Genomic DNA, 24725 nt, shown 5'->3' with positions numbered 1-24725 from the left:
AATGTCATATCAAAACTAACTGACATTGCTAAGACGGCGAATGAGGCCATGCAGCTAGGCCTTGACAACCAGACCGAGCTAGAGGCTCTTAAAATGGCGACAGAAGACTTGGAGCTAAGGGTGGAGGAGCAGTCTAATAGAGAGAGAAGAAAGAATTTTAGAATCCTTGGGGTTCCAGAGGAAGAGGAGGGAGCAGGCACCCCAAAATTTATTGCTGACTGGTTTAATAGTTTGAAGGTGGGGATAAATCTCTCTGTTGATGATATTGAATGTGCACTCAGGTTTGCTGGGCAGAGGTCCCGTACTGATGAGCTGCCTTGAGATACAATCATTCATTTGAACACTAAAGCATTAAAGAGGTGATATGCAGAGCTTTGCGCAATTGCAGAGAGTTGAAATATGGTGAATTATGCTCTACTTGAAGTATTTCAGGACATATGCCCCGAAACTTTGAAGCATCGTCGTGCATTAAAGCCTTATACATTGGCCCTTAAGGAGGCGGGAATCCCCTATTGATGGGGGTTCCCTTTCAAGCTGGTAGTTCAGCATAAATGGAAATTTATTTCTGCAGAAGATGTTAGACAAGCAGAATTCCTATTGAAAGAACTGAACATCTCAGCTCCAGATTCAGAAGGGGGTGTTGGACAGCAAGACACCTGCGATCTGCAATGGAATGTGAAGCAAAACCACAAAGTAAGAAAATAGATACAGATGAACTCAAAAGAGTTTATGTTCTGTATGCCTTTTCATTATATTGCTCCTCAGTACCTGTTTTAATTATCACAAAAGGAATAAATTCTACGTTAGCCCTGTAACTGGACAGGGCCTGAAGTATTTATGTGGCCCCTGTCAACTCCCATTTCCCCATGTGACCCAGCACTTCAGCTCATTCTGGGGGATACTCCCGGCTGGCAGATCTCCTCATTACTGGGATCCAAGGTTAACTTATTTGTTTTTTGTTTTGTTTTTCTTTCACGTTATATGTCTGGTTCAAGAGTAAGAACACAGCAGATTAGGCAGCACTTAGGAGAAGTTCTATCTCCTCTGAATGGTGCAACTCCCACAACATCTGATGGCCAAACCTAGGACATTAGAGGATCTTTGTGTTGTTTCGCTGAATGTCACTGCAATGTCAAAGGTCTGAAATTTCAGGAACTCCTCCTCCCCCGGGATACCAGTTGTGTGGGGACCGCGTGCACTCATCCCTTTTGCGCCTAGATCCTTCAGCTCTGCAGCTGATTCAACCCTGGAAGAACGGTTGGAGATCTTCCTGCTCATTATGGGAGGCACTCACCTGGTCCTCCACAGGGCTAGTCGCTAGGGATCTATTAGCTCTGCTGCTCTCCATGGCGGTTTCCAAGTAAGCTCTCACCGATTCCAAGGTGGGTGTGGGTGAAGAGCCTTTCTGCACTTCAGGCCTAAAAGTGCAGTTTTTGGCAGAAAACATGTGATCCACGTCATCTGCCCGCCTGCTGAAAATCATGGTCGTGCCTCTCTGGTTGAGTAGGCATGCCCCACTGGTGTTTCTGAGTTGCTCCTGGCTCACTCTTACTCTTGGAGCGTGGCTCTCTCTTCTCCGTTGCCTAGGCTCCCTCGCCACTCCACAAATGTGGCTGCCTAATGCCCCCCAACCCACTCTAACTAAGGTAAGAGGGAAGGGTGGGTGAAGGGAGGGGGAGAAGAGCAGGTCAGCAGGAAAGGAGAGGAAAAAATATACAATAAAAATGCTAAAAAAAGAAGAAGTGGCTGAGCTCTAAGGAGCTCTGCTAAACCCAGTCATTCCTACCAAAAACCAGGGCCGGTCTGGAGAACGGGGATGGCCCCTCCCCCCTGGGTGAGGCGTTGACAAGTGGACCCTGCCTACACAGCCAGAGGGAGGATCCATTCCCAAGAGTCAGGACTGCTCTCCAGGAACCTCCAGGGAATGTAGCCCTTTAAGGAAAATTGACAACAGCACAGGAGAGTAGTCACTGGGACTTCTAAGCATGACCTTTTTGATGAAATATGGGTTCCCTTCTTTAGTTATATCAATGGTCAGGGGTCAGGGAAAAGTCCTCCAGCTACTCACAACTCTCTATGGCTGGGTTACATACACAAGTTTTGAGTGATGTGTTCTATAAGTGCTCTTTTTATTCCTGATTATACCTCAACTTTGTTTAAACCAGACAATAATTAATGTTTGTATACTTACCTCAAAACAAAAGATGTTAAAAAAAACTTAGCTGGACCTAGTGACAATAAGGATTCAGAGCTAATAATTCCCCGCAACCAAATGGGGCCCAATTAAACTTAATACACTGGGAATAAAGCATTTGTTTGTCTTTGTCTGAGGGCCTCATCATTATAACATCTGAGAGAGCAGATGCACGTTCCAGGGTTTGGGTAACCCAGTCCAAATGACTCCAGCTATAAAACCTTAAACTTTAAGCTTATCTCAAAGACATAAAATCTTGAAGTGACTACTATCAGTTATGAACAATTAAATTACACTGATAACAATGCAATAAACTATTTGTCTCATAAATAGCTAATTGATTCCACTTAGTTGGACAATCTGTTTTTATAAATACTGAAAACATTCCTGAACTGACAATTTCTTAGTATGTTCAGATGCACACTAAATCTTCCCATATCTATGAGATTTAATATATTATTCTGAAGCTGAAATTGCTTGCTTGCTTGCTTTTGTATACTGCCCCATAGCCGAAGCTCTCTGGGCAGTTTACAACAATTAAAAACATTTAAAACAAATATACAAATTTAAAAACACATTTTTTAAAAAGCAATTTAAATTTACTGTATTTCTTTCATGTATTCATATATATTGTGGAATGTACCATCTTGTTATACTTTAGAATAGTTAATTTTTATCTGACAATTGCGATAAGCAGCAATTAAGCTAGGGATGTTTAATATATTTGTGATCTTCAAAGGAAAATTTAGTATAATTATTCCTGCATTTTAGCATTAAGGCAGTCTTCTCTTTAGGAGAGGCTATGTTTGGGTTCTGTATGTAAATAGCCTTTTAAGACCAGGAAATTAAGCACAGTACCTCAGTTCTGCATCAAATGGGTTGCATCAATGTATTATACCTATGCTATATATCAGGACTTTAGATCTGTTATGCTTAAAGATATGAAATGCCTTAACCTGCTTTTTATTTTGATCCTATGCTGATTAACTTTTATTCATTCTTATGTAATGTTTGATTAACTTTTATAACTGAAGGAAATGTGTTAATTGATCTTACTTGTCTGAAGACTCGTTCCGGAATCTTAAATTTTCTGCGTGCTAATGCAAAGACCAGGTGCTAACACTCTCCCCTTTAATGTGGCATCTGTCTCAGGGAGAATTAAAGGTTGCAGCTTAACTGTTAGGCTTATAGCCAGCTACATAGACAGCCCATTTAGACTTCTACTCTGAACAGAGCATATATGTCACAGTTCAATCCCTGACATCTCCAGGTAGGGCTGGAAAAGACCTCTGTCTGAAACCCTGCCACGTTGCTGCCCGTCAGTGCTGACAATATTGAGCTAGTTGGACCAATGGTTTAACTCATTATAAGGCAACTTCTTTGTTCCTAAGCATTCACAAAACATCACAGTCACATGTCAATATGCCTCAGGGAAGCAACTCCTAAGCAGCTGCACATATGTGTGAATGGAGCTGCCTTAAAGGGATGCTTAAAGTACAGCCCGTAACAATGGTGGGTTTCAGTACCTGGTTGCAAACATGGCTCTCAAGGATGAGAAGGTTGCTGCATCTTCTTTCAAAGCCTTTAACTCATTACGCAGTTTAGTCATGGTTTCTGTCACCATGGCCTTCTCATTCTCATACTTATTCTTCAGATTAGCCAGGGCTACTTCAGCTGTCTGAAACAAAGACACAGTCATTATATGTATTTACAATAAACAAAAACTAAGATGACAACTGAAGATACCAAGTTTACCTCAGCAATACCAATAGTAAGATTTTAATATCTTACTAGCCTAGATTATATACTTACATTTACACTACAAGTCATTAGTGTAAACTTATTTTTATCAGCTTTATACAATATAAGTGGAATATACTGCACTTCAAACTTTTAAAGCAAAAGCTTTCTTTAACTGGAGAAAGACATCATTTCCTTTGGTATAAGCATCTTTTCCCCCACAGTTGACTCCAGTCAAATGTTTTGAAACAGTACAAATATCTACAAAACCCATTTAGTGGAGGCAAAATGGGATGAGTGCACATGACACTCTTTCAAACTGCCTTCAAAATGATCAAGGGCATACAGCAACTTCTCTATGAGGAAAGGCACTGGGGGCTTCTTAGTTTAGAGAAAAGGCAACCAACAAGTGGCATGATAGAAGTGTATACAATAATTCATGGTGTGAAGAAAGTGGATAGAGATTTTTTTTTCTCCCTCTCTCATAACACTAGAACTTGTGGACACCAAATGAAGTTAAATGTTGGAAGATTCAGGACAGACAAAAGAAAGTTCTTCTTCACACAACACATAGTTGAACTATGGAATTTGCTCCCACAAGAGACAGTGATGGCCACCAACTTGGATGGCTTTAAAAGAGGATTAGACAAATACATAAGGGATAAGGCTATCAACGGCTACTAACCCTGATGGCCATGGCCACATCCACACCAGACATTTATTCCCCTTTAAACAGTCATGACCAGGGATGGTGCTAGGCGTGACTGGGCCCTTCGGCGCCAGCCTGCCCTGGGCCCCCTGCTCCCAGCCCCTCCCAAACTGTGCGGGACTGCTTCACCTACCTCTCCTCTCTTTCTGTGAATGCCCCATGTGCTGGGTGCACAGGTCACTGCCATCAACCAAGATGGTGGCGGAGGCTTCTCTAAGTGGCTGATACCCCCATTGCCATCTTGCTGCATGCACACACATGCCTGCCATCAATCAAGATGGTGGTAGGGGCATTAGCCCCTTAGAGAAGCCTCTGCTGCCATCTTGGTTGATGGCAGTGGACGCACAGCATGCAGGGCATTCACAGAAAGGAAGGAGAGGTAGGTGTAGTGGGGTGGGTGCTGCAGGCCCACACAGTCTGTGGGGGGCCTAGGAGCTCTGTCTCTGCAATCTGCTGCAGGATTGGGAGTCAACCCTGTCAAGGATTGTGGAAGGGGAGCCTAACCCCACACCCTAAGGAAGGGCTTCAGGGGGCCCTTGGCCAGGGCCTGACCTGGTCGCCCTTTGGCGCCAGCCCTGGTCATGACATCCCCCAAAGAATCCCATGAAGTGTAGTTTGTGAAGGGTGCTGAGGAGATCATTATTCTCCTCAATTCCCAAAATTATCTGGGAGGATGGGCTGTTTAAGCACTCTGGCCATTGGAGCTCTGTCTGGGGAATGGAAGTCTGCTAATAACACAACACCCTTCATAAACTATACTTCCCAGGATTCTTTGGGGGAAGCCATGACTGTTTAAAGTGGAATAAATGTCTGGTGTGGATGTGGCCTATGTTCTGCCTCTACTGTCAGAGGCAGTATGCTTCTGAAAACAGTTGCTGGAAACTACAGGAGAGGAGAGCGCTATTGCGCTCAGGTCCTGCTTGTGGTCTTCTCATAGGCATCTAGTTAGCCACTGTAAGAACAGGATATGGGATAGGCCACTGCCTGATCCAGTAGTCTCTTCTTATGTTCTTACATTGAGCTCACTGAAAAATTACTGCCTACTTCCAATCTTACCTCTTTAGAAGAAAGCTATTAAAATATTCTGAAGCATAGAGTTGGAAGGGGCCTTAAAGGTCACCTAAGAGCCAACCCCCTGCCAATGTAGGAAATCCACAAATACAGCATCTTTGACGTATGGCCACTGAATGTCTCATTGATCAATCCTATGTGCCATTGTGGCAGCAAATACAAGGGGTGATGTTTCCAGTGCCTGAATTATGAAAGAAAAGGTGTGTGTCTGTGTGTGTGGGGCTTAATAGCTAAAACATGTACCCAATATCATTCTATGACCCAAAACTAAGGAAGCCACCACAACTGGTAAGGGTCTGAGTCACTGCTGAACCTCTTTAATTCTAACATTGGATTAGTTGTAAAGGGAGAAGTAGCATGTATTTTATCTAGGGGAAAACTTTGTCAGGAAGAGCCAGTTCTTAAAGGATAAATGATAGCAGAGTACTTAATCCTTTCACTATCTGCACCTTTCTGAGTCCTTCCTTCAAGCTGCTGTTCGCACCCGGTAGTGTAGCGGCAAATTCAGAAGTGCAGGGTCCCTTCATGAAAATCACAGCCACACTTTCTCCCTCCCCCCGTTTTTTTTGCTGCTGGGTTGAGAATGAGATTCTTGTAAATGCTTTCTCTCACAATAACAGACATCCCTAGGAGCCAATAAACATGAAAGGGGAGAGAGTAAGCTACTGAGAAGAGACTTCTCAGAGGCTGATTCCCCTCCTTTCACTCTGATTGGCTCCAATCAGAAAGGACAAGGAAGCATGTGAAAAGACTCTCCTCAGAGGCTAACATACTCCCATTACATGCTGATTGGCTCATGGAATACTGGACACATAGGGACCCTGTTGGGGCCCTGCTTCCTAAAAGGTAAGGGGTCTAAGACCCACCAAGGCCCTGAATAACTACACCCCTGTTCCCACCTGTGGAGTTGCAGTTGTATGTCAATATTGCAAACATTTGTCTAGAAGCCCATGGGGGAAAAGACAGCTTGAAGAATTGCAGTGTAAAAATAGAGGCCTCCTCTTGCCAAATGATTGTATATATTGTTTATATTGTTTGCTGCTCAGCAGCATGGGTCAGTTATATCATGAAGGCTACAGTAAGTTTAGAATACAGTGTATTATTTGTTTAAAAGATTTAGATCCTGCCTTTTTATTGCCACTCAGTCCACAGCAATTTAAACATGTACAAAAATCATTTATCATTTATCAAAACATTGCTGATCCTCGATCGTAATAAAGACATGTTAAAAATGTTTATCAAAACAACTGAACACTAAAAACCCATAGGGTGGCCATGTGTCCTACTTTTCAGAGAACAGTCCATTTTGAAGGGCTGTCAGAAGAGATACTTCTATTTGAAGGTGAGGGCTGCTTGAGGACTGGTTTCGAGGGCTGTCCAATCCAAGTATGGCTTAATGATAAGGAACCATAGAAAGGAGGAGGAGCAGCCATCTATCAGGTATGCTTTAATTTACATTCCTGCATTGAGCAGGGAGTTGGACTCAAAGGCATTATAGGCCCCTTCCAACTCTACCATTCTGATTCTGTTCGCTAATAGGCAAAAATGGAGTTTAAGAACGTACCTATAGCCAACAGATAGTTCTATCAAATTTTAAAAAGCAGGGAAATTGGGTAGCTATAGTGAATGCATAAGGGGAGCAGGACACCTGACCTCCAGTCTGAGATGTTGGACTGCCCTACAAGTTTGTAAAAATGCAAACATCATTTGGGTTGGTCTTTCAGAGTCCAATCCACTACCTGTGTAGCTTGGAAGAATTTAGTAACATGTGTATGATGTTCCTATATTAATGTATATATGGTAAGTGTTGTTGTTTTAGAAGATACATGGTAAGTGGAGTGAAAGAGGAGGGGGAGTGAATGGGCAGTAGAATGCGAGATGATTGGCTGAGTGTTTAAAGTTGCTGAACGTATAAAAGGAAGAGTTGAGAGTGGAATCTGGGGGGAAGAAGAGAAAGAGTGGATTGCTTGGTGGGGTTTGAGAGAGTTGTTTGCCAGGAGGGAGGTGGAGTTCGGATTAGTATTGAGTAAAACCATATGCTTATGTGCCTTAAGAAGAAATCTTGTTAATCTTGTTAGCTTTGTTATCTGTAATAAATACTTAATTTGGTTTACCAAAGACCTGATCCTTGGCTGGGGTTTCACAGACCAGAAGGGAGGGTAAGGTAATGACCAAGGCTGAAGGGGAACTGTAACAAATGGTGGCAGCGGTGAAGAGAATAACAATACCAGTATTCAGAGTCTCTGGGAATACTAGTATTGGGACGTTACTGGTGGTTGCCTAGCAGGGGGATCTGTTGAGATCTGTGCTAGAGCGGGGAGAGAAACCATAAGAGAGAGCGGTCCGGACTGGTGGAGTCCCTGATGGTGCCTAGAGACAGGCAGTAACCACGAGCAGGTAGGAACCTGACAGGGAGAGCCAGGGAAGGACGCATCACATGTGGTGTCAGTAGCGGTGGGATACGAACAACAGAGAATCCAGATACGAATACTAGAGAATCCCTAACAGTGGTGTGGCAAACAGAAATAGCAAAACAAGATTACTTGTGAGAGTGACTGGCAAAGAGTGTGTGGCAAAGAGTGAGTGACCATGGCTGAATACATAAAAATGAAAAGAGAGGAGCTGGTGGAGAAGTGCATAACATTCAATTTACCTCACGAGGGTAAAGGGGTAGATGAATTGAGGGTAGCACTTATAGGATTTGCTACTGCCCAGCAAAAACAACCTGTCAGAGAAGAGACCCCAGAAGGATATTTAAGCAATCCCGCTTATATAGAGTACTTGAGAAAGAAGTTAAGATGGGAGGCTGAGGAAAAAGACAAGCAGAGGGAGTTGGAAGCTGAGAGATTGAGGATGGAAGCTGATGGGAAAGACAAACAGAGGGAGTTGGAATTTGAGAGAATGAGAGTGGATGCGGAATTACAGGCAGAAAAGTTAAAATTTGAAAGAGAGAAGTTTCATTCTGATGAGACAAGGAAAGACAGAGATGGAGCAAAAATAAAAATTACTCCAAAGGACTTTGCTGTCTATGAGCCTGGTCAAGATCCTCAAATTTACCTCAGCACCTTTGAAAAAGCAGCTCAGTTGTGGGGGCTACCTGAAGATAAATACATGCAGTATTTATCAAACCTGATTAAAGGGGAATTGGCTGAGGTATACCAATATTTCCCCTCAGACAAGCCCGTCACCTATGCTGAGTTTAAAGAGGCAGTATAAAAAAGGTTCAGACTGGGACCTGACTACTTTAGAAAATTATTCAGAAACTGTCAGATCCAAGCAGGGAGGTCTTTTGTGGAACTGGGAGCAAAACTGATGGATATATTTGGAAAGTGGATGAGTAGTGCCAAAGCTCAGTCAGTGGAAGAGGTGAAAAGCCTCATGATACCGGATCAATTATACCATCAGTTACCACCAGAAATAAGGCTCCTGGTCAAAGACCGTTCCCCTACATCTGTGCAGGAGGCCGCAGAGATGGCGGATTACTTCGCCTCCAATAGAACTGGCTGGGTGGGGAAAACATCAAGAGATTTTAAACCCAGACCATATAATGCTGGCAGAAGGGATGTGGTACCACAGAGAGTGAGTCCTCCATTAAAATCTGAAGGGCACAGGACACCCCAGAGTGGATCTGTGTACCCTAAAAGTGAGGAGAAATTATGCTACAAATGTGGTAGACCGGGGCACCTACGTTTTCAATGTGAGGTTGCCAACCCCATTAGTAATCCTGCTCAGACAAGGGCAGTGAAAACAGAGCCCAAGGCTTTAGAAACAGCGAAAAAGGTTCAGTTCTGCCAGATAAACTGGACAGACCTTGATTCAAGTCTGAGAGAGGAAGTGAGTGTACAAGGGGCAAATTATTGGGCATTGCTTGATACTGGTGCCACTCAGACATTACTGAGGCCAGATTTAATAAAATCTGAGGTAATATTACCTCAGGAAACTGTGACTATCCAAGGAGTGAGGGGTCAACCAGAAAGTTTGCCTGTGGCCCTGGTGGAAATGACTTGGAGAGGCCGAGAGGGCCGATATAAAGTAGGCATTAATGCCCAGCAACAAGAACCAGTAATACTGGGAAGGGATGTAATGGGCGCCCAAGGAAAGATCTATGTAGTGACCAGACAGCAAATTGGCAGAGAAAAAGAAGCCATATTAAGGGGGGCTGAAACAAACAGGGTGGAATCTGTTAACCAGCCTCAGGTCACCATAGCAACCACTAGCAGGCCTGCTGAAGAAGACAAACTGTATCAAGTGGTCTCTGGGGAAGAAGTAGATCAATTCAGGGAAGAGCAGCATAAAGATATAAGTTTGAAGCAGATAAAGGAACAAGCCCTGACCCAACAGATTCCTTTCACTGACAAACTGAGGAATCAAGTTGTGTGTGAGAATGGGATTTTATATAGACTGTGGTTGCCTGCTGAGAGAAAGGATGAATGTGAACCAGAGAAGCAATTGATAGTACCTAGCAAATACAGAACCAGATTTAATGGAGTTTTGAAGGGCATGATGGGATGCTTCTTATTTGCATACAGAGAAGTCCCTCAGGAGTCAACAGGCTTCTCACCCTTTGAACTAATGTTTACTAGAAAAGTGAGGGGACCTTTGGAACTGCTAAAAAATTCATGGGAAGGAACTCTGGGAGAGTACAAAACTTCTGTAGTAGATTTTGTATTGGAATTCCGCAATAAATTAACATCAATGATGGAAGTAGTGAAAGAGAATTTGAGTCATGCACAGGAGAAGCAAAGTTACTGGTATGACAGAACAGCCAGAGAACGTGTGTATGATGTGGGAGATATGGTTATGGCGTTCATACCCAGGAAACATGACAAATTACAGGCTAACTGGGAAGGACCATATACCATCAGAGAAAGGCTTGACACAGTGACATATGTAATCACCACAGACCAATTAAACAAAAGCAAAGTGGTTCATGTAAATATGTTGAAGCCTTACCATACCAGGGATGCACAGGTGTTGCAAGTTACCTTATTCCCTGAGGGAAGTGGGCCTGAACTTCCAGATTTGGTACAGGAAAGCAAAGACAAAGGAGGGGTAGATCAAGTGGAATGGTCAGAGGAGGTGAAGGAGGAAGTAAAAGAGGAGATTCTGAGAGTTTTGAAAACCTATAGGAATCTCTTTAGCAACAAACCTGGCCGAACCAGTATAGTTATACATTCCATTGATACTGGAGATCATGCCCCAATCAGATCTGTTCCGTACCGTGTTAATGGGAAAGTTTTGAATGAGAACAAAAAGGAGGTGGAAGAGATGCTGGAATTAGGAGTGATCAGGGAATCCATCAGTCCCTGGGCCTCAAGTATTGTCCTGGTTCCGAAAAAAGATGGAACGACAAGGTTTTGCATTGATTATCGGCTAATCAATAAAATTACTGTCCCAGATGCGTATCCTATGCCTAGGGTAGATGCAATGTTAGAGTTATTGGGGGCAGCAACCATTATCTCTACACTAGATCGCTGTAAAGGATTTTGGCAAATGGAACTAGACGAGCAATCCAGAGCCAAAACTGCCTTCAGTACACCAGATGGGTTATATGAGTTTGTGACCTTACCCATGGGACTAAGGAACTCACCAAGTTCATTTCAGAGGCTAATCAATACTGTGTTGCGAGGCATGTCAGATTTTGCAGTGGCCTATATCGATGACGTGGCCATTTTTAGCAAATCGGTGCCTGAGCATGTCCAACACCTGACAACAGTATTGGAGGCCTTAAGAAAAGCAGGCCTCACAATAAAAGCTAAGAAATGCCAGTTTGGACTAAAGGAAGTAATCTATTTAGGACATAAGGTGGGGAGTGGGAAAATCACCCCCTTATGGAGCAAGGTGGAGGCAATACAAGCATGGCCGATCCCCTTAACCAAAAAACAAGTAAGGGCATTTCTGGGTGTGGCTGGATTTTATAGGAAGTTTGTGAGAAATTTTGGGGAAATAGCAACCCCCTTGCATGAATTAACAAAGAAGAAGTGTTCTGAGCGTGTGGTATGGACGGATGAATGTCAGAAGGCTTTTGATCTACTGAAGCAAGCCTTGTGCCAAGGACCCATATTAATAGCACCAGACTATGAGAAACCATTCATCGTGGCTACAGATGCGTCGGACCTGGCGCTGGGAGTTGTCTTGCTACAGGAGAGAGAAGGCACCAGACATCCAGTGGCGTACCTGAGTCGCAAGCTGACGCCGAGGGAGAAAAACTATTCGTCGGTCCAGAAGGAGTGCCTAGCGGTCGTGTGGGGACTGAACAAGTTGCGCCCATACGTGTGGGGACGAAGATTCACAGTGACTACGGATCATCGGGCCTTGTTATGGTTGCAGACTATGAAAAACCATAACACTATGCTGCAGAGGTGGTCCTGGGCCCTACAGGACTATCAAGTGGACTTCCAGTTCATAAAAGGCAAGGACAATGTACTGGCCGATGAACTTTCCAGGCAAGTGGCTGGGACTGCAGTGACGTGACCAGACAGAGGAACAAAGAAAGACATTTTCCCCATAGAGACTTTTATTTGTTAATGCGACGTATAAATTCTGGAATAGGAATAATACTCTGCTGTTGTTTAAGGGGGGGGAAATGTGATGTTCCTATATTAATGTATATATGGTAAGTGTTGTTGTTTTAGAAGATACATGGTAAGTGGAGTGAACGAGGAGGGGGAGTGAATGGGCAGTAGAATGCGAGATGATTGGCTGAGTGTTTAAAATGGCTGAACGTATAAAAGGAAGAGTGAGAGTGGAATCTGGGGGGAAGAAGAGAAAGAGTGGATTGCTTGGTGGGGTTTGAGAGAGTTGTTTGCCAGGAGGGAGGTGGAGTTCGGATTAGTATTGAGTAAAACCATATGCTTATGTGCCTTAAGAAGAAATCTTGTTAGCTTTGTTATCTGTAATAAATACTTAATTTGGTTTACCAAAGACCTGATCCTTGGCTGGGGTTTCACAGACCAGAAGGGAGGGTAAGGTAATGACCAAGGCTGAAGGGGAACTGTAACAAATGGTGGCAGCGGTGAAGAGAATAACAATACCAGTATTCAGAGTCTCTGGGAATACTAGTATTGGGACGTTACTGGTGGTTGCCTAGCAGGGGGATCTGTTGAGATCTGTGCTAGAGCGGGGAGAGAAACCATAAGAGAGAGCGGTCCGGACTGGTGGAGTCCCTGATGGTGCCTAGAGACAGGCAGTAACCACGAGCAGGTAGGAACCTGACAGGGAGAGCCAGGGAAGGACGCATCACAATGTGCCTCCTGAGCATATGGTGAGTGATGGCAACACCTGCCATCTCCAAAGATGGAGAATTACCTTTTTTATATATTTGTTGGTGTTCTTCTTACTTTGCTTCTTTCCTGTGTTACTACTGTTTCTGCAAAGAATCTAATCTAGAAAATTATATTTACTTACCGTGAATTTCTGTTTGATGTTGGCAGTGGAGGACATTCTATGTCAGGGATGATGCTTCCCACTGGATTTACAGGCAGGATCCAGAATCCTTTGCATCCACTCCAGTGGGAGGAGTTGTACCACCAACTGGCAGAACAAGAACAACTCCCCTCAACCCCACATCAACAAAGCCCAGAACTTTCCTGGGCACTAGAGTCAGAATCTGAGAAAAACACACTCAGACCAAGACAAAAGTAAACCCAACCTTAACATCAGCATGTACACAATAAAATAGTACAATGGATAGGACAACCTACACACTCTAACGAAGTAGAATGGAGGCAGAGGCCCAAAGACCCCCTCCTGTACCAAGCCAACAGAGTAGCAGCAGAGGAAGGCGAGGTGGGAATAATGTCCTCCACTGCCAACATCAAACAGAAGTTCACAGTAAGTAAAATTTCCATTTTTGCCCGTTGGCAGTGGAGGACATTCTATGTTAGGGATATAAAAGAGCAGTTCCCCATTACCCAGGCGGGCTTCTTCTGCCCAGACCAAATGCTGAACGAGCCTCTGAAGAACTATTCTATCAAATGCTGCATCGATGAAGCCATCTATTCTATAATGTTTAACAAAAGTACATGATGTAGTCCACACAACAGCCCTGCAATATCAAAGACCATGACATTATCTTTGAAGGCAGCTAAGGCCACCACCTCAACTAAGTACACAACAAGACCACCTGGAGGTTCCTTGCCCAATGCAGAACAGGCCTGATAGATTGCTGAACACAACCACTGAGAAATGGAAGAAGAGGATACCTTCTTCTCCTTAGAAAGACCAAAAAACCACAAGCAAGGACTCAGCAACATCTGATCCAAATAGAACCAGAGAGCACTACACACATCCAGAGAATGCTAACGTCTCTCTCCGGAACAGGAGGGATTTAGACAAGGGAAGGAAGGATTACTTCCTGTGATGGGTGGAACACCAAATTTACCTTGCATAAGAAGGCTGGGTCAGGGTGCAAGACCACCTCATCCTGGTGTAACACACACAACTGAGGGTCAGTCAAAAGTGCATCCACTGAGGGTCAGACAAAACCCACCTAGTGGATGTAACAGCGGTAAAAAGGCTGTCTGAAGGATGAGTCTGTTCACCTGAGGATACACCCCTTTGATGAACCTTTAAAAAGAGGATGGGACAAAAGTGCTGGACCTCCTAAGTAAGAAAATATGCTACTCAGCGCTGTCACCTGTCATTTAATAGAACTGCTGTTCAACCCTTTGTCTATACCAGCCTGTTAAAAACCAAGGAAATCAGACACCTCCTAGACAAAGGAACCAATGTTTCCCTATAACAGCATGACAATAAAGCCTTCCAAAAAGTGCAATATACCTTGTACGTGGAAGTCTGCCTGGAACAGCAATATGTCCAGGACATTAACCAAAAACCCCATCTGAGTTAGCCAGAGACACTCAGCTGCCAGGCTATCAACTGGATGACCTCTGGCCTGGGAAGTACAATGGGTCACTGAACAACAGATCCAGACACACTGGCAGACACCCTGAATCCTACACTGACATGAGAACCAAGTCAGGAAACCATGGCCGACGAGGCCAGGGAGGAGCCACCAGAATCACCTCTGCCCTGATCTGGAAGATCCTCTGCAAAATCTGTTGGAGCAAGCTGAATCAGAAGCCCTCACCTGATCAGGTACCATATGATTGCTACTCTCCAAGACAACTGCCAGTGGAACAGGAGGAATGTTTAGGTTAGAAACAGCAGAAGGCACCCCTATAACATCTACTGTAGTCTGAGAAACAGATAAAACCAGGGTTTCAATTTGAACAGTAGGAGCCAGACCCACCATCTCCCTAGGCCTCTTAGCAGGAGGCTTCCTGGATGGAGAGGGAGATGAAGGAGATCTCACAGAGGTATCCAAAAAATAGAACCTCTATCTCCTGTTGAATATGTTGGATGCTAATTCACAAAGGGAAAGGAGAGACTTTATTAGGATGCACAAAATTGTGAGGCAGAAGATATGGCCTCTAACTCAACTCTGACACTGTTCTGGTGGACAAAATAGCCACCAGAAATAGCATCTTAAGAGACAGATATACTGAACAAGTGGCCACCAATTTGAACAAAGGCCTTATCAGAATGGTGAGGATCCAATTCAAATTCCATGCTTGAAACTGGTGCACAACCTGGAGCCAAACCTTCCATATAATTTTTATTGATGAGATGAAAAGACAAGCGTAGACCACCCAAACTGGCAAGAACACTGCTTAAAACAATAGGCCACATTTTAATGGCGCTGCAGCCCAGTCCCCTGTGCACCCTCTCCTGGAGACAAAAAAAACCCAGCACCTTCTAAATCTCCAGAGTTGCCAGGTCAGCTCCAGAAAGCAGCACCAGAAGAACAGTCAGAGCTGGGCTCCCAGTTGCTAAAGGCACGCCTTGAGGCAAGAAAGGTATTCAAAATCTTGAATCAGCAGATTGGACAACCAAAGCTAAGGATTTTAAACCCAAGCAAATTATATGGAACTCTAGGCAGTTGTCCTGACTACCTGGATGAGAAGGGCACTCCAACTGAATAGGCTGGCATGTGTGGTCAGTCTCAGTCTCTGCAGCTCCTCCCACTCACTCACTCTGCTAACTGGATAGAAATGAACTTCTACAGTAGCTCCCCCTATACCAGGTCTGAAATGGACACCTGAATTCTCACCTTTACTGGAATGGAATCTCAGAACGGAAGCAGAGGCAGCTGAAAGGATTGGGAGAGAAGCCACAACCACCAGGCCAAGTTGTGGCTCGACATGTCATGCCCTATAGCTGATGTTACCTGAAACAGCCAGGTCGTATCCTGTGATCAGATGAAAAAGAACATGCCTAATGGCCTCCAGTAAAATTAGTTAGCAATACATCAGAATGTTCTGGCATCAGCCAAAACTCTGAGAAAAGAATTTCTCCAGCTAGATGAAGCTTCCCAAAGTTCTGTGTGCTGGGCTGGCAGAATCATGCCATGCCATGGAGACTTGCTCAGCACCAACCATTATCATACATAAATTAGAAGGCATGGAGTTCCGTTTCTCTTAATTAGACAATAAAGAAAACAACATCTGCATATCCATGTTCCGATTAAAAATATCTTCAAAATTTCCAAAGGGTCTATCTGTTGAAGAAAGGAATAAAGAAAACTTATTTTATATTTAAAGCATATACTTCATTTAATAAATGAAGATGGGGGCAACAAAAAATGCGACAGTAGCTGAGGTTGTATGCGTCCTCATGTGCCACCCATGGCCAGGTTACACAAATTGTACAGGAAGGAGCATAATCCAAGAGCACCTGAAACCAATGAACACAAAAAAGAGGCAACCAGTTTCAATGGCTCAAGTGAAGCCTCCTGAAACTGCGAAAAGGACAAGCCCACCTTCATCCACAAAGGTAATGAATGCATAAACATCCTCTAGGGGATAGCCTCAAACTGCTCATGGACTCATGAAGCAGAATCTTTATTTCTTTTAAACTACAGCGAGTTATAAGAGCCTACTGCCCCTGTAAAAGCTTTCCCATATGCATATTACAGGGCCTTCTCTTAGGGAAAAACCCTTGAATCCTCAAGAAAAAATCTCCAGAGGGATTCCTATTTATTCACTTACAGATTGTGGCCCTCTAGAGAAGCCAACAGGGTCTTTTTGCTGTTGCCTTGGAAGCACTTCCCTGAGCCTAAAGGCCTTGGGGAAGATAGCTAGCTTTAGAAACAATCTTTCCGACATGACATATGACCCTTCCGGAGTGAGGAAAATAGATATGTCACAGCCCTACACCTTGACCAAAACCCCTGACATATCAGGGCTGGAAAGAAAACAAGCAAAGGGAGAGACTCTGCCCCCGTATTTATTATTTTATTTATTTCATTCCATTTCTATACCGCCCCTAGCCTATGGCTCTCTGGCCAGTTCACAGCAAGGAATAAAATGCGATACAGTAAAAAAGAAATCAGATAAAATCCCTAAAACAGACAGCTTAAGCATTTAACAACTTGATATAAAATTAACTTAACATTAAGCAATTAAAATGCCTGGGAGAATAAAAAGGTTTTAACCTGGCGCCGAAAAGATAGAAGAGTAGGTGCCAGGCGCACCTCATCGGGAAGACTGTTCCATAATTCGGGGGCCACTACTGAAAAGGCCCTGGATCTAGTAACAGCCCTCCAAGCTTCCCTATGGGACGGGACTCGGAGGAGGGCCTTAGATGTTGAACGTAGTGAGCGGGTAGGTTCATAGCGCGAGAGGCGTTCCGCAAGGTATTGTGGTCCCGCACCGTGTAAGGCTTTATAAGTCAAAACTAGCACTTTGAATCTGGCCCGGAAACAAATAGGTAGCCAGTGCAAACGCGCCAGAACAGGTGTTATATGTGCGGACCGTCTGGTCGTCGTCAGCAGTCTGGCTGCTGTGTTTTGCACTAGCTGTAGTTTCCGAATTGTCTTCAAAGGCAGCCCCACGTAGAGTGCATTGCAGTAGTCCAATCTCGAGGTTACCAGAGCATGGACGACTGAGGCGAGGTCAACATTATCCAGATAGGGGCGCAGCTGGGCTACCAACCGAAGATGGTAGAACGCATTCCGTGCCACCAAGGCCACTTGAGCCTCAAGAGACAGGAATGGATCGAAAAGGACCCCCAAGCTACGAACCTGTTCCTTCAGGGGGAGTGTAACCCCATCCAGAACAGGTTGAACATCCACCACCTGCTACCAACAGCGTAGTGGGTTCAGACTGTATTTATCACAAACTTGATTAATTAGCACCCTTTGCTCCAGCAGACAGACTCTGGGTAAACGGACCTGACATCAGTTAACAAGATAGGAACAAAGGTAAATTAGACCAACAGGAAAATGTTGATGGCAAATGCATTGTCAACACCAGCCATCTCTAGCAGGTTCCTCAGCCGGCTCCACAATGACAGGAGAAGAACTCAAGGAATAGTCTGTAGGGAGGAAGGAAAGCCCACAGAACAGATTTCTCTCAATCTGTGGGATCTCTGCTTCTCATGCCTCCTGGAATGGTATCTTATTCACCTCTCCTGTGATGCTTAGACAGGGTTCGTGTCTGCGCCTAGAACTGTGGCCTTGTGTGTGCCCTGCCCAAGATTTGTTAGGGATGCCAGCCACCCCCAGGGAGCCCTGCAATTTCGCAATGTCACCTTCTCAGAGGAAAGACACAGCCTCTGTTTGCAGAGAGCCAGTGCTAGCCCCCATAATGTGAACACTAGAAGGGGGGAAACATCCACCAAAAAATGTCCCCCTCCCTGTCACAAACATGCTGACAGACATAAGTGCTGGCTGGAGAAGCCATAACTGAGAAAGATTCTCCTTGCTACTCCAACAACACTAAAAGAGGGGGAAATTTACTGAGGCGCACTCCTCTCAGACAGTAATAAGGGATTCTGCCTCAACACCCTCAACACCCTCTGGCATCTGCTGACCTACTGGAGTGTTAGCATGCAGGCAGCACCATAAAGCCATTACTGAGGGTGAAAGGGGAAAACAGGCAAATCTGCTTTGGACCAGACAGGTGCAGTAATCACCTGTCCCCTAATAAGGCTACTGTGAATGGCGGTACCCCCAATCAAGCGTCCATAACCACTGAGAGCAGTCCCAATAGAAGTGGCTGCAACCGCGCAAAACAAAACGGAGCTCCCACCTTTTTTTTTTAATGGCGTGCTCTCTCAACCACCTTGAAATCATGGGCTTAATAGTAAGACAGCTGAAACTGCCTAGAGTGCTACTGAATGGAATGGCCAAAGCCACTCAGCAAAACAGCACTCCCATTTCAAAAATAGCCCACAAAGCAAAATGGGAAAGCCCCGGTAGCCTTCTAAAAAGCACAGCTGCTGAGGGAATGAAGGAGATAACAATCCTGCAGTCGCAGAAACTTCTCACAGCAATGAAAGGCTGGCCAAAGAAGCACAGGGCAAACCCAAGCAGCTGCCATGGACCCTGCATAGTACTCAAAATAAAGTCTCCTCATAGCAGTGAGAGGCAGCTGAAGAAGCACAGGGCAAACCCCAGCAGCCGCCATGGAGCACCAAAATCAAGTCTCTGTTCCCAAGTTCCCAAGCCCACAATGAGGCCAAAATCAGAAAAAGTCAAAGAAGAAAAATACCAGTAAAGGAAGGGAGAAACGAACCTCGCTCAAAACCCCTTCCCTGTGTGCAGCCATGCAAACAAAGAAATCAGGCAAAAAATAACAAAGGGATGGAATTAAAAAAAAACATTCACACCAACAGGGTGGGCGGGAAGGAAAGGAACAAACTCACAAAACAAAGGAATTTAAGAACATAGAGTTATTTAGCAGTCTAAAGGACCCAACTGTCATCGACCACAAGCAGGGTTGGACTGGAGGGTGGCACGACTCCTCCCCTTGAAGTGGATGCAAAGGATTCTGGACCCTGCCTGTCAAACCAGTGGGAGGTGTCATCCCTAACACAGGATGTCCCTAACACAGAATGTCCTTCACTGCCAACTCCGGTGAAAAGGTGAGCATAGTTATGCACAGTGTGTACAACCTTCAAGAAATACTGCCTATACAGTAGGGCCCCACTCATATGGTGGGTTATGTTCCAGGCCCCCGCCTAAAAGCAAAACCCACTGAAAAGTGGAACTCCATCAATAAAATGGTGCCCGATGCCCAAAAAACACCATAAAAGTGGAACAACCGCCATATGAGTGAGGCCTTACTCTAATTGAAAGCTGCCGTATTAACGGAATACTGAAAAGCGGGCCGCCTAAAAGTGGGGCCCTACTGTAAATGAACCTAATCCACAGCTGGCCATAATATCTGGATATAACCTAGAAATTCTGAGGTTTTTTTTTCTGAGTCAGATGATTGGTCCTTCTGGCCCACCATACATTCTGATTAGTAACAGGTTTCCATGGTTCTGGATAGACTTTGTTAGCCCTGCCACCTGAAATCCTTTAGCTGGAGAAGTTTTAACCTGCTTTAGGTATTATTATTATTATTATTATTATTATTATTATTATTATTATTATTATTATTTATACCCCGCCATTTTTCCAAAACTGGAACTCATGGCGGCTGCCAGATAAAAAATACATATAATTAAAAACATACAAAATCTACATTAAAATAAGATTAAACTATTTCCAATATTAAAACCATACACACATATAGCTAAAAAAGTTCAAACTAGTTTAAAAATGATATAATAGACATTAGCAATGCAGCACCCTTCACGCCCTATCCTTAGCCTTCAATTCCAAAGGCTTGTTGTAATAGGAAGGTCTTTGCTTGTTGGCGGAAGGACTGCAAAGAGGGGGTCATTCTTACCTCCCTAGGAAGGGAATTCCAAAGCCTAGGGGCAGCCACCGAGAAGGCCCTCTCACGCGTCCCCACTAGTCGTACTTGAGAAGATGTGGGTAATGAGAGGCCTCTCCTGAGGATCTCAGGGCCCGGGCAGGCTCATACAGGGAGATACGGTCTGATAAATAGCCTGGACCTAAGCCGTATAGGGCTTTATAGGTCAACACCAGCACTTTGAATTGTGTCCAGAAACAGACTGGCAACCAGTGGAGCTTTTTTAACAGGGAGGTAGTACGGTCCCTGTAACCAGCCCCAGTTAGCATTCTGGCTGCAGCACGTTGTACCAACTGAAGTTTCCGAACAGTCTTCAGAGGCAGCCCCACGTAGAGAGCATTACAGTAATCTAAACGGGATGTAACTAAGGCATGTGTCACCGTGGCCAGATCAGACAGCTCAAGGAACAGGCGCAGTTGGCGCACTAATCTTAATTGTGCAAAAGCACTCCTGGCCACTGCAGAAACCTGGGACTCCAAATTTAACGCTGAGTCCAGGAGCACACCCAAACTGCGAACCTGTGTCTCCTGGGGGAGTGTAACCCCATCCAGCACAGGCTGTATCCCTATTCCCTGATTCGCCTTACGACTGACCAGGAGCACCTCTGTCTTGTCTGGATTAAGGTTCAATTTGTTCACCCTCATCCAGTCCACCACTGACGCCAGACACTGGTTTAAAACCGAGACAGCTTCCTTGGAATTAGGTGGAAAGGAGACATAGAGTTGGGTGTCATCAGCATACTGATGGCACCGAACCCCAAACCCCCGGACAACCTCTCCCAGCGGTTTCATGTAGATGTTAAATAGCATAGGGGATAAAACTGAGCCCTGAGGGACCCCACAGGTCAATGGCCAAGGGGTCGAACAGGAATCCCCCAGCACCACTTTCTGGGTTCGTCCCTCCAGGAAGGAATGGAGCCACTGCAAAACAGTGCCCCCAAGTCCCGTCCCAGCAAGGCGGCCCAGAAGAATACCATGGTTGATGGTATCAAAAGCCGCTGAGAGGTCCAGCAGAACCAACAGGGATACACTCCCCCTGTCCAGTTCTCTGCGTAGGTCATCCACCAAGGCGACCAAAGCCGTCTCCGTCCCATAACCAGGCCTGAAACCAGATTGAAATGGATCCAGATAATCTGTTTCATCCAAGAATCCCTGGAGCTGGGAGGCCACCACACTCTCTATTACCTTACTCAAAAATGGAATAATGGAGGACTTCCGGGAAGGGTGACTTAGCCTGTGCCTGCTTTTGAGACGGGCTCCTGCCTCAAAAGAAGCTTATTCAGATATATCAGTCAGTTTTTTCTTTTTTTTTTGACTGATTAAACTTCTCCCGGGTAGGGAGAAACGAAGAGATTAACCTCAAAGCCTATTTTTGTTGGGACGACCAGATCTCATTAATTTATGGGACGAGGTCCAGCCGACGAAGGTGGGACGGATTTTCAATAGCAAGCTCTATCTGTTAAAGCGAACGTTCATCTTATCTTCTAAGAGAGAACGCACTAACAGGCAAGCACCCTTCTTTCTATATTTTTCTTTTACTTGACTTAAATTGTTGCTGTTTAAAAGAGATTTGCCAGATTGATCGGTTTTTGACATCTCACTGGGGAGCCGTAACTTCTCTCTGCTACGCACTAATTAATAGCTTATCTCTGTTTTTGTTGCAAAAAGCTGTCCTGGATTTGCATTCTAAAGATACACACAGAAGAGGGATTTCTATTCCAGATTTTTATTTTGAAAAATATTATACTGTTTTGAGACTACTCTCTTTTTGGTCTATTTTATTTTGACGAATCTGTTTCTTGACGATTGCTATTAATTGCTTCGATCCTGGGAACTGCATTTTGTTTACTTAACTATTGGAGAGATAAGGCTGTCTGCTCTGTTTATACTGTGATGTCACCAAGTTTGGAGTATTAACCCAATTGTTGCTGAAATAAGAAGTGGTTTTCCTATATTTTTCTTTTAAAATGGCAATTAAGAAAGTGGCTGAGAATCTGGAAATAACTATGTTTCAGAGAATAATGAATGAGATTGAGATAACGAAAATTGAATTGAGTAAAATGAAGCAGGAGATTAAAGATATAAGGGTCCCTGTGAGAGAGGTGACCCTGGAAGGGGTCCCTGTGAGAGAGGAGACCCCGGAGATTGGAATAGGGGTCCCTGTGAGAGAGGAGACCCTGGAGACTGGAATAGGGGTCCCTGTGAGAGAGGAGATCCCGGAGATTGGAACAAACGTGGAACAGGAACAAGATTTGGAGTCTATGGACTTTAGAAATAAAATCTATTGTTTGGAACTCAATGTTATCTCTGAAGAAATTAATGAAGATTCTAGAGATAAAGTTATCAATGGCATGGATTATCTTCTGGACTGGAATGATGTGATGGAGCCCAATATAGAGAAAATCTATGGAATTAACTGCAGCCATGTGACAATGGAAAAACTTTTAAGAGATGACCCAGTGTATTTTGAAAAAAAGAACAGAGATATGATTTTACAGCAGTATTTCAGCAACTTATTCAGAATGGATGGCAAGAAAATATTTGGGATAGAGGTAATTCCCATCAGACTCTTATTATATGACTATGGCTTTGACAGCAAGATTATTATGGAATACTGATAATGGAAGATTGGATATTGAAATTACTGGACTTAACAAGACTACTGAAGATGGAAGATGGAAAATGGAACTAATAGAGATAATAGAACAATGGCTACTGAAATTACTGAACCTAACAGATTCTGATGTGATGGATTAATTGAAATGTTTATTTTGACTATGGTTATGACAATAAGATTATCATAATTAGTAATGAGATGGATTAATCGATATGCTTATCTGGAAAAAAAAATTGATAGATATATTTCTTAAAGAATTGAAACCTCTCTTTGACTTTTTGTGGAAAGAATAAAGTAATGTTTATGAGATTTGATGATTAAGTAAGATAACTACTGGAGGAAAGTGATTTTATAATATGATTTAAGAGACAGGATTGCTATATATTATAGACTTATAACTGATTTGATCTTTGACAAATGGGAAGTCAATATTTTACTCTTTATTTTTTATTTTTGTTTTTTTTTTTTCTTTTCTTCTTTTCTTTTTTTCTTTTTGTTTAACTATTTTTGATTTTGTTTTTTTTGTCTTTGAATGTTTTATGATTTTGTCTTGTATGTTTTATGAAAATCTGAATAAAAATTATTGAAAAAAAAAAATGGAATAATGGACACTGGCCGGTAATTATCCATTATGGAGGGGTCCAGGGAGGGCTTTTTTAACAAGGGCCTTACAACTGCCTCCTTTAGGCAACCTGGAACTCTGCCTTGGTGTAAGGAGGCATTAACCACTCCCCCCACCCACTCAGCCAGTCCCTCTCTGGCACTTTTTATAAGCCAGGAAGGGCAAGGGTCTAGCAGACATGTGGTGGCTCTCATCTCTCCAAGGATCTTGTCCACATCCTCAGGCTGTACAAATTGAAAAGAATCCATCATTATTGGACAGACAGGAGCCAAAGTTACATCCCCTGAGACTATCAATTATAGCATCTAAGTCGGAACGAATCTGAGCAACTTTATCTGCAAAGTGCTGTGCAAACTCTTGACAGCAGGCTGTTGAGTGATCTATATTACCCTCTCGGGTAATATATAAAGTAAAAGACCCCTGACCACTCGAAACAGCTCCACTGGACGGCTCCCTGCAGATGCAATGGTGGCAGAAAAGAATGATTTCTTTGCTGCCCGCACTGCCATGGTGTAGGCCTTCAAGGAGGCTCTAGCCCGTGGTCGGTCAGACTCGCTCCGAGTCTTCTGCCAACATCGCTCTAGTCTCCATCTCATTCATTTCATGACCGCCAGCTCCTTGGTAAACTAAGGGGCTGGTTTGGCTCCACTTCGTGAGAGGGGACGCTCAGGAACTATCATGTCCACCGCCCTGGCCATTTCCCCATTCCAGAGGTCAACCAGAGCTTCGACAGAATCGCCTGCCGAGGTGGCAGGAAAATCCCCAAGAGCCATCAGGAAACCATCCGGATCCATCAGCCTCCTGGGGCGGACCATCCTAATCGGTCCCCCACCCCTGTAGAGGTTCCAAGTCCCAGTGAGTCTAAATTCCACCAGGTAGTGATCTGTCCATGACAAAGAAACTACAGAAAGTTCCTCCACACCAAGATCACCATCATCCCCCTCCACACAGAAAACAAGGTCCAGGGTGTGGCCAGCAACATGAGTGGGGCCAGATACTACTTGG

At 44.1% G+C, this 24725-nt stretch overlaps 1 protein-coding gene across 9 annotated transcripts in view; it reads right to left on the bottom strand.

The window, feature by feature from the left end:
- BICD1 (BICD cargo adaptor 1) overlaps positions 1–24725 on the bottom strand; it is a 274507-nt gene that overhangs the window by 41926 nt on the left and 207856 nt on the right. For all 9 annotated transcript variants that reach the window (XM_061638725.1, XM_061638718.1, XM_061638721.1 and 6 more), the window contains one exon: positions 3721–3872. In XM_061638725.1, coding sequence (XP_061494709.1) covers positions 3721–3872 — 152 coding nt within the window. The remainder of the gene's footprint in view (positions 1–3720; positions 3873–24725) is intronic.

Source organism: Rhineura floridana, chromosome 8 (genome assembly GCF_030035675.1).
Source record: "Rhineura floridana isolate rRhiFlo1 chromosome 8, rRhiFlo1.hap2, whole genome shotgun sequence".
In the NCBI taxonomy this organism is placed as follows: domain Eukaryota; kingdom Metazoa; phylum Chordata; class Lepidosauria; order Squamata; family Rhineuridae; genus Rhineura; species Rhineura floridana.
The sequence above is the reverse complement of the archived record's forward strand: the minus strand, read 5'-3'. Positions and strand labels throughout refer to the sequence as shown.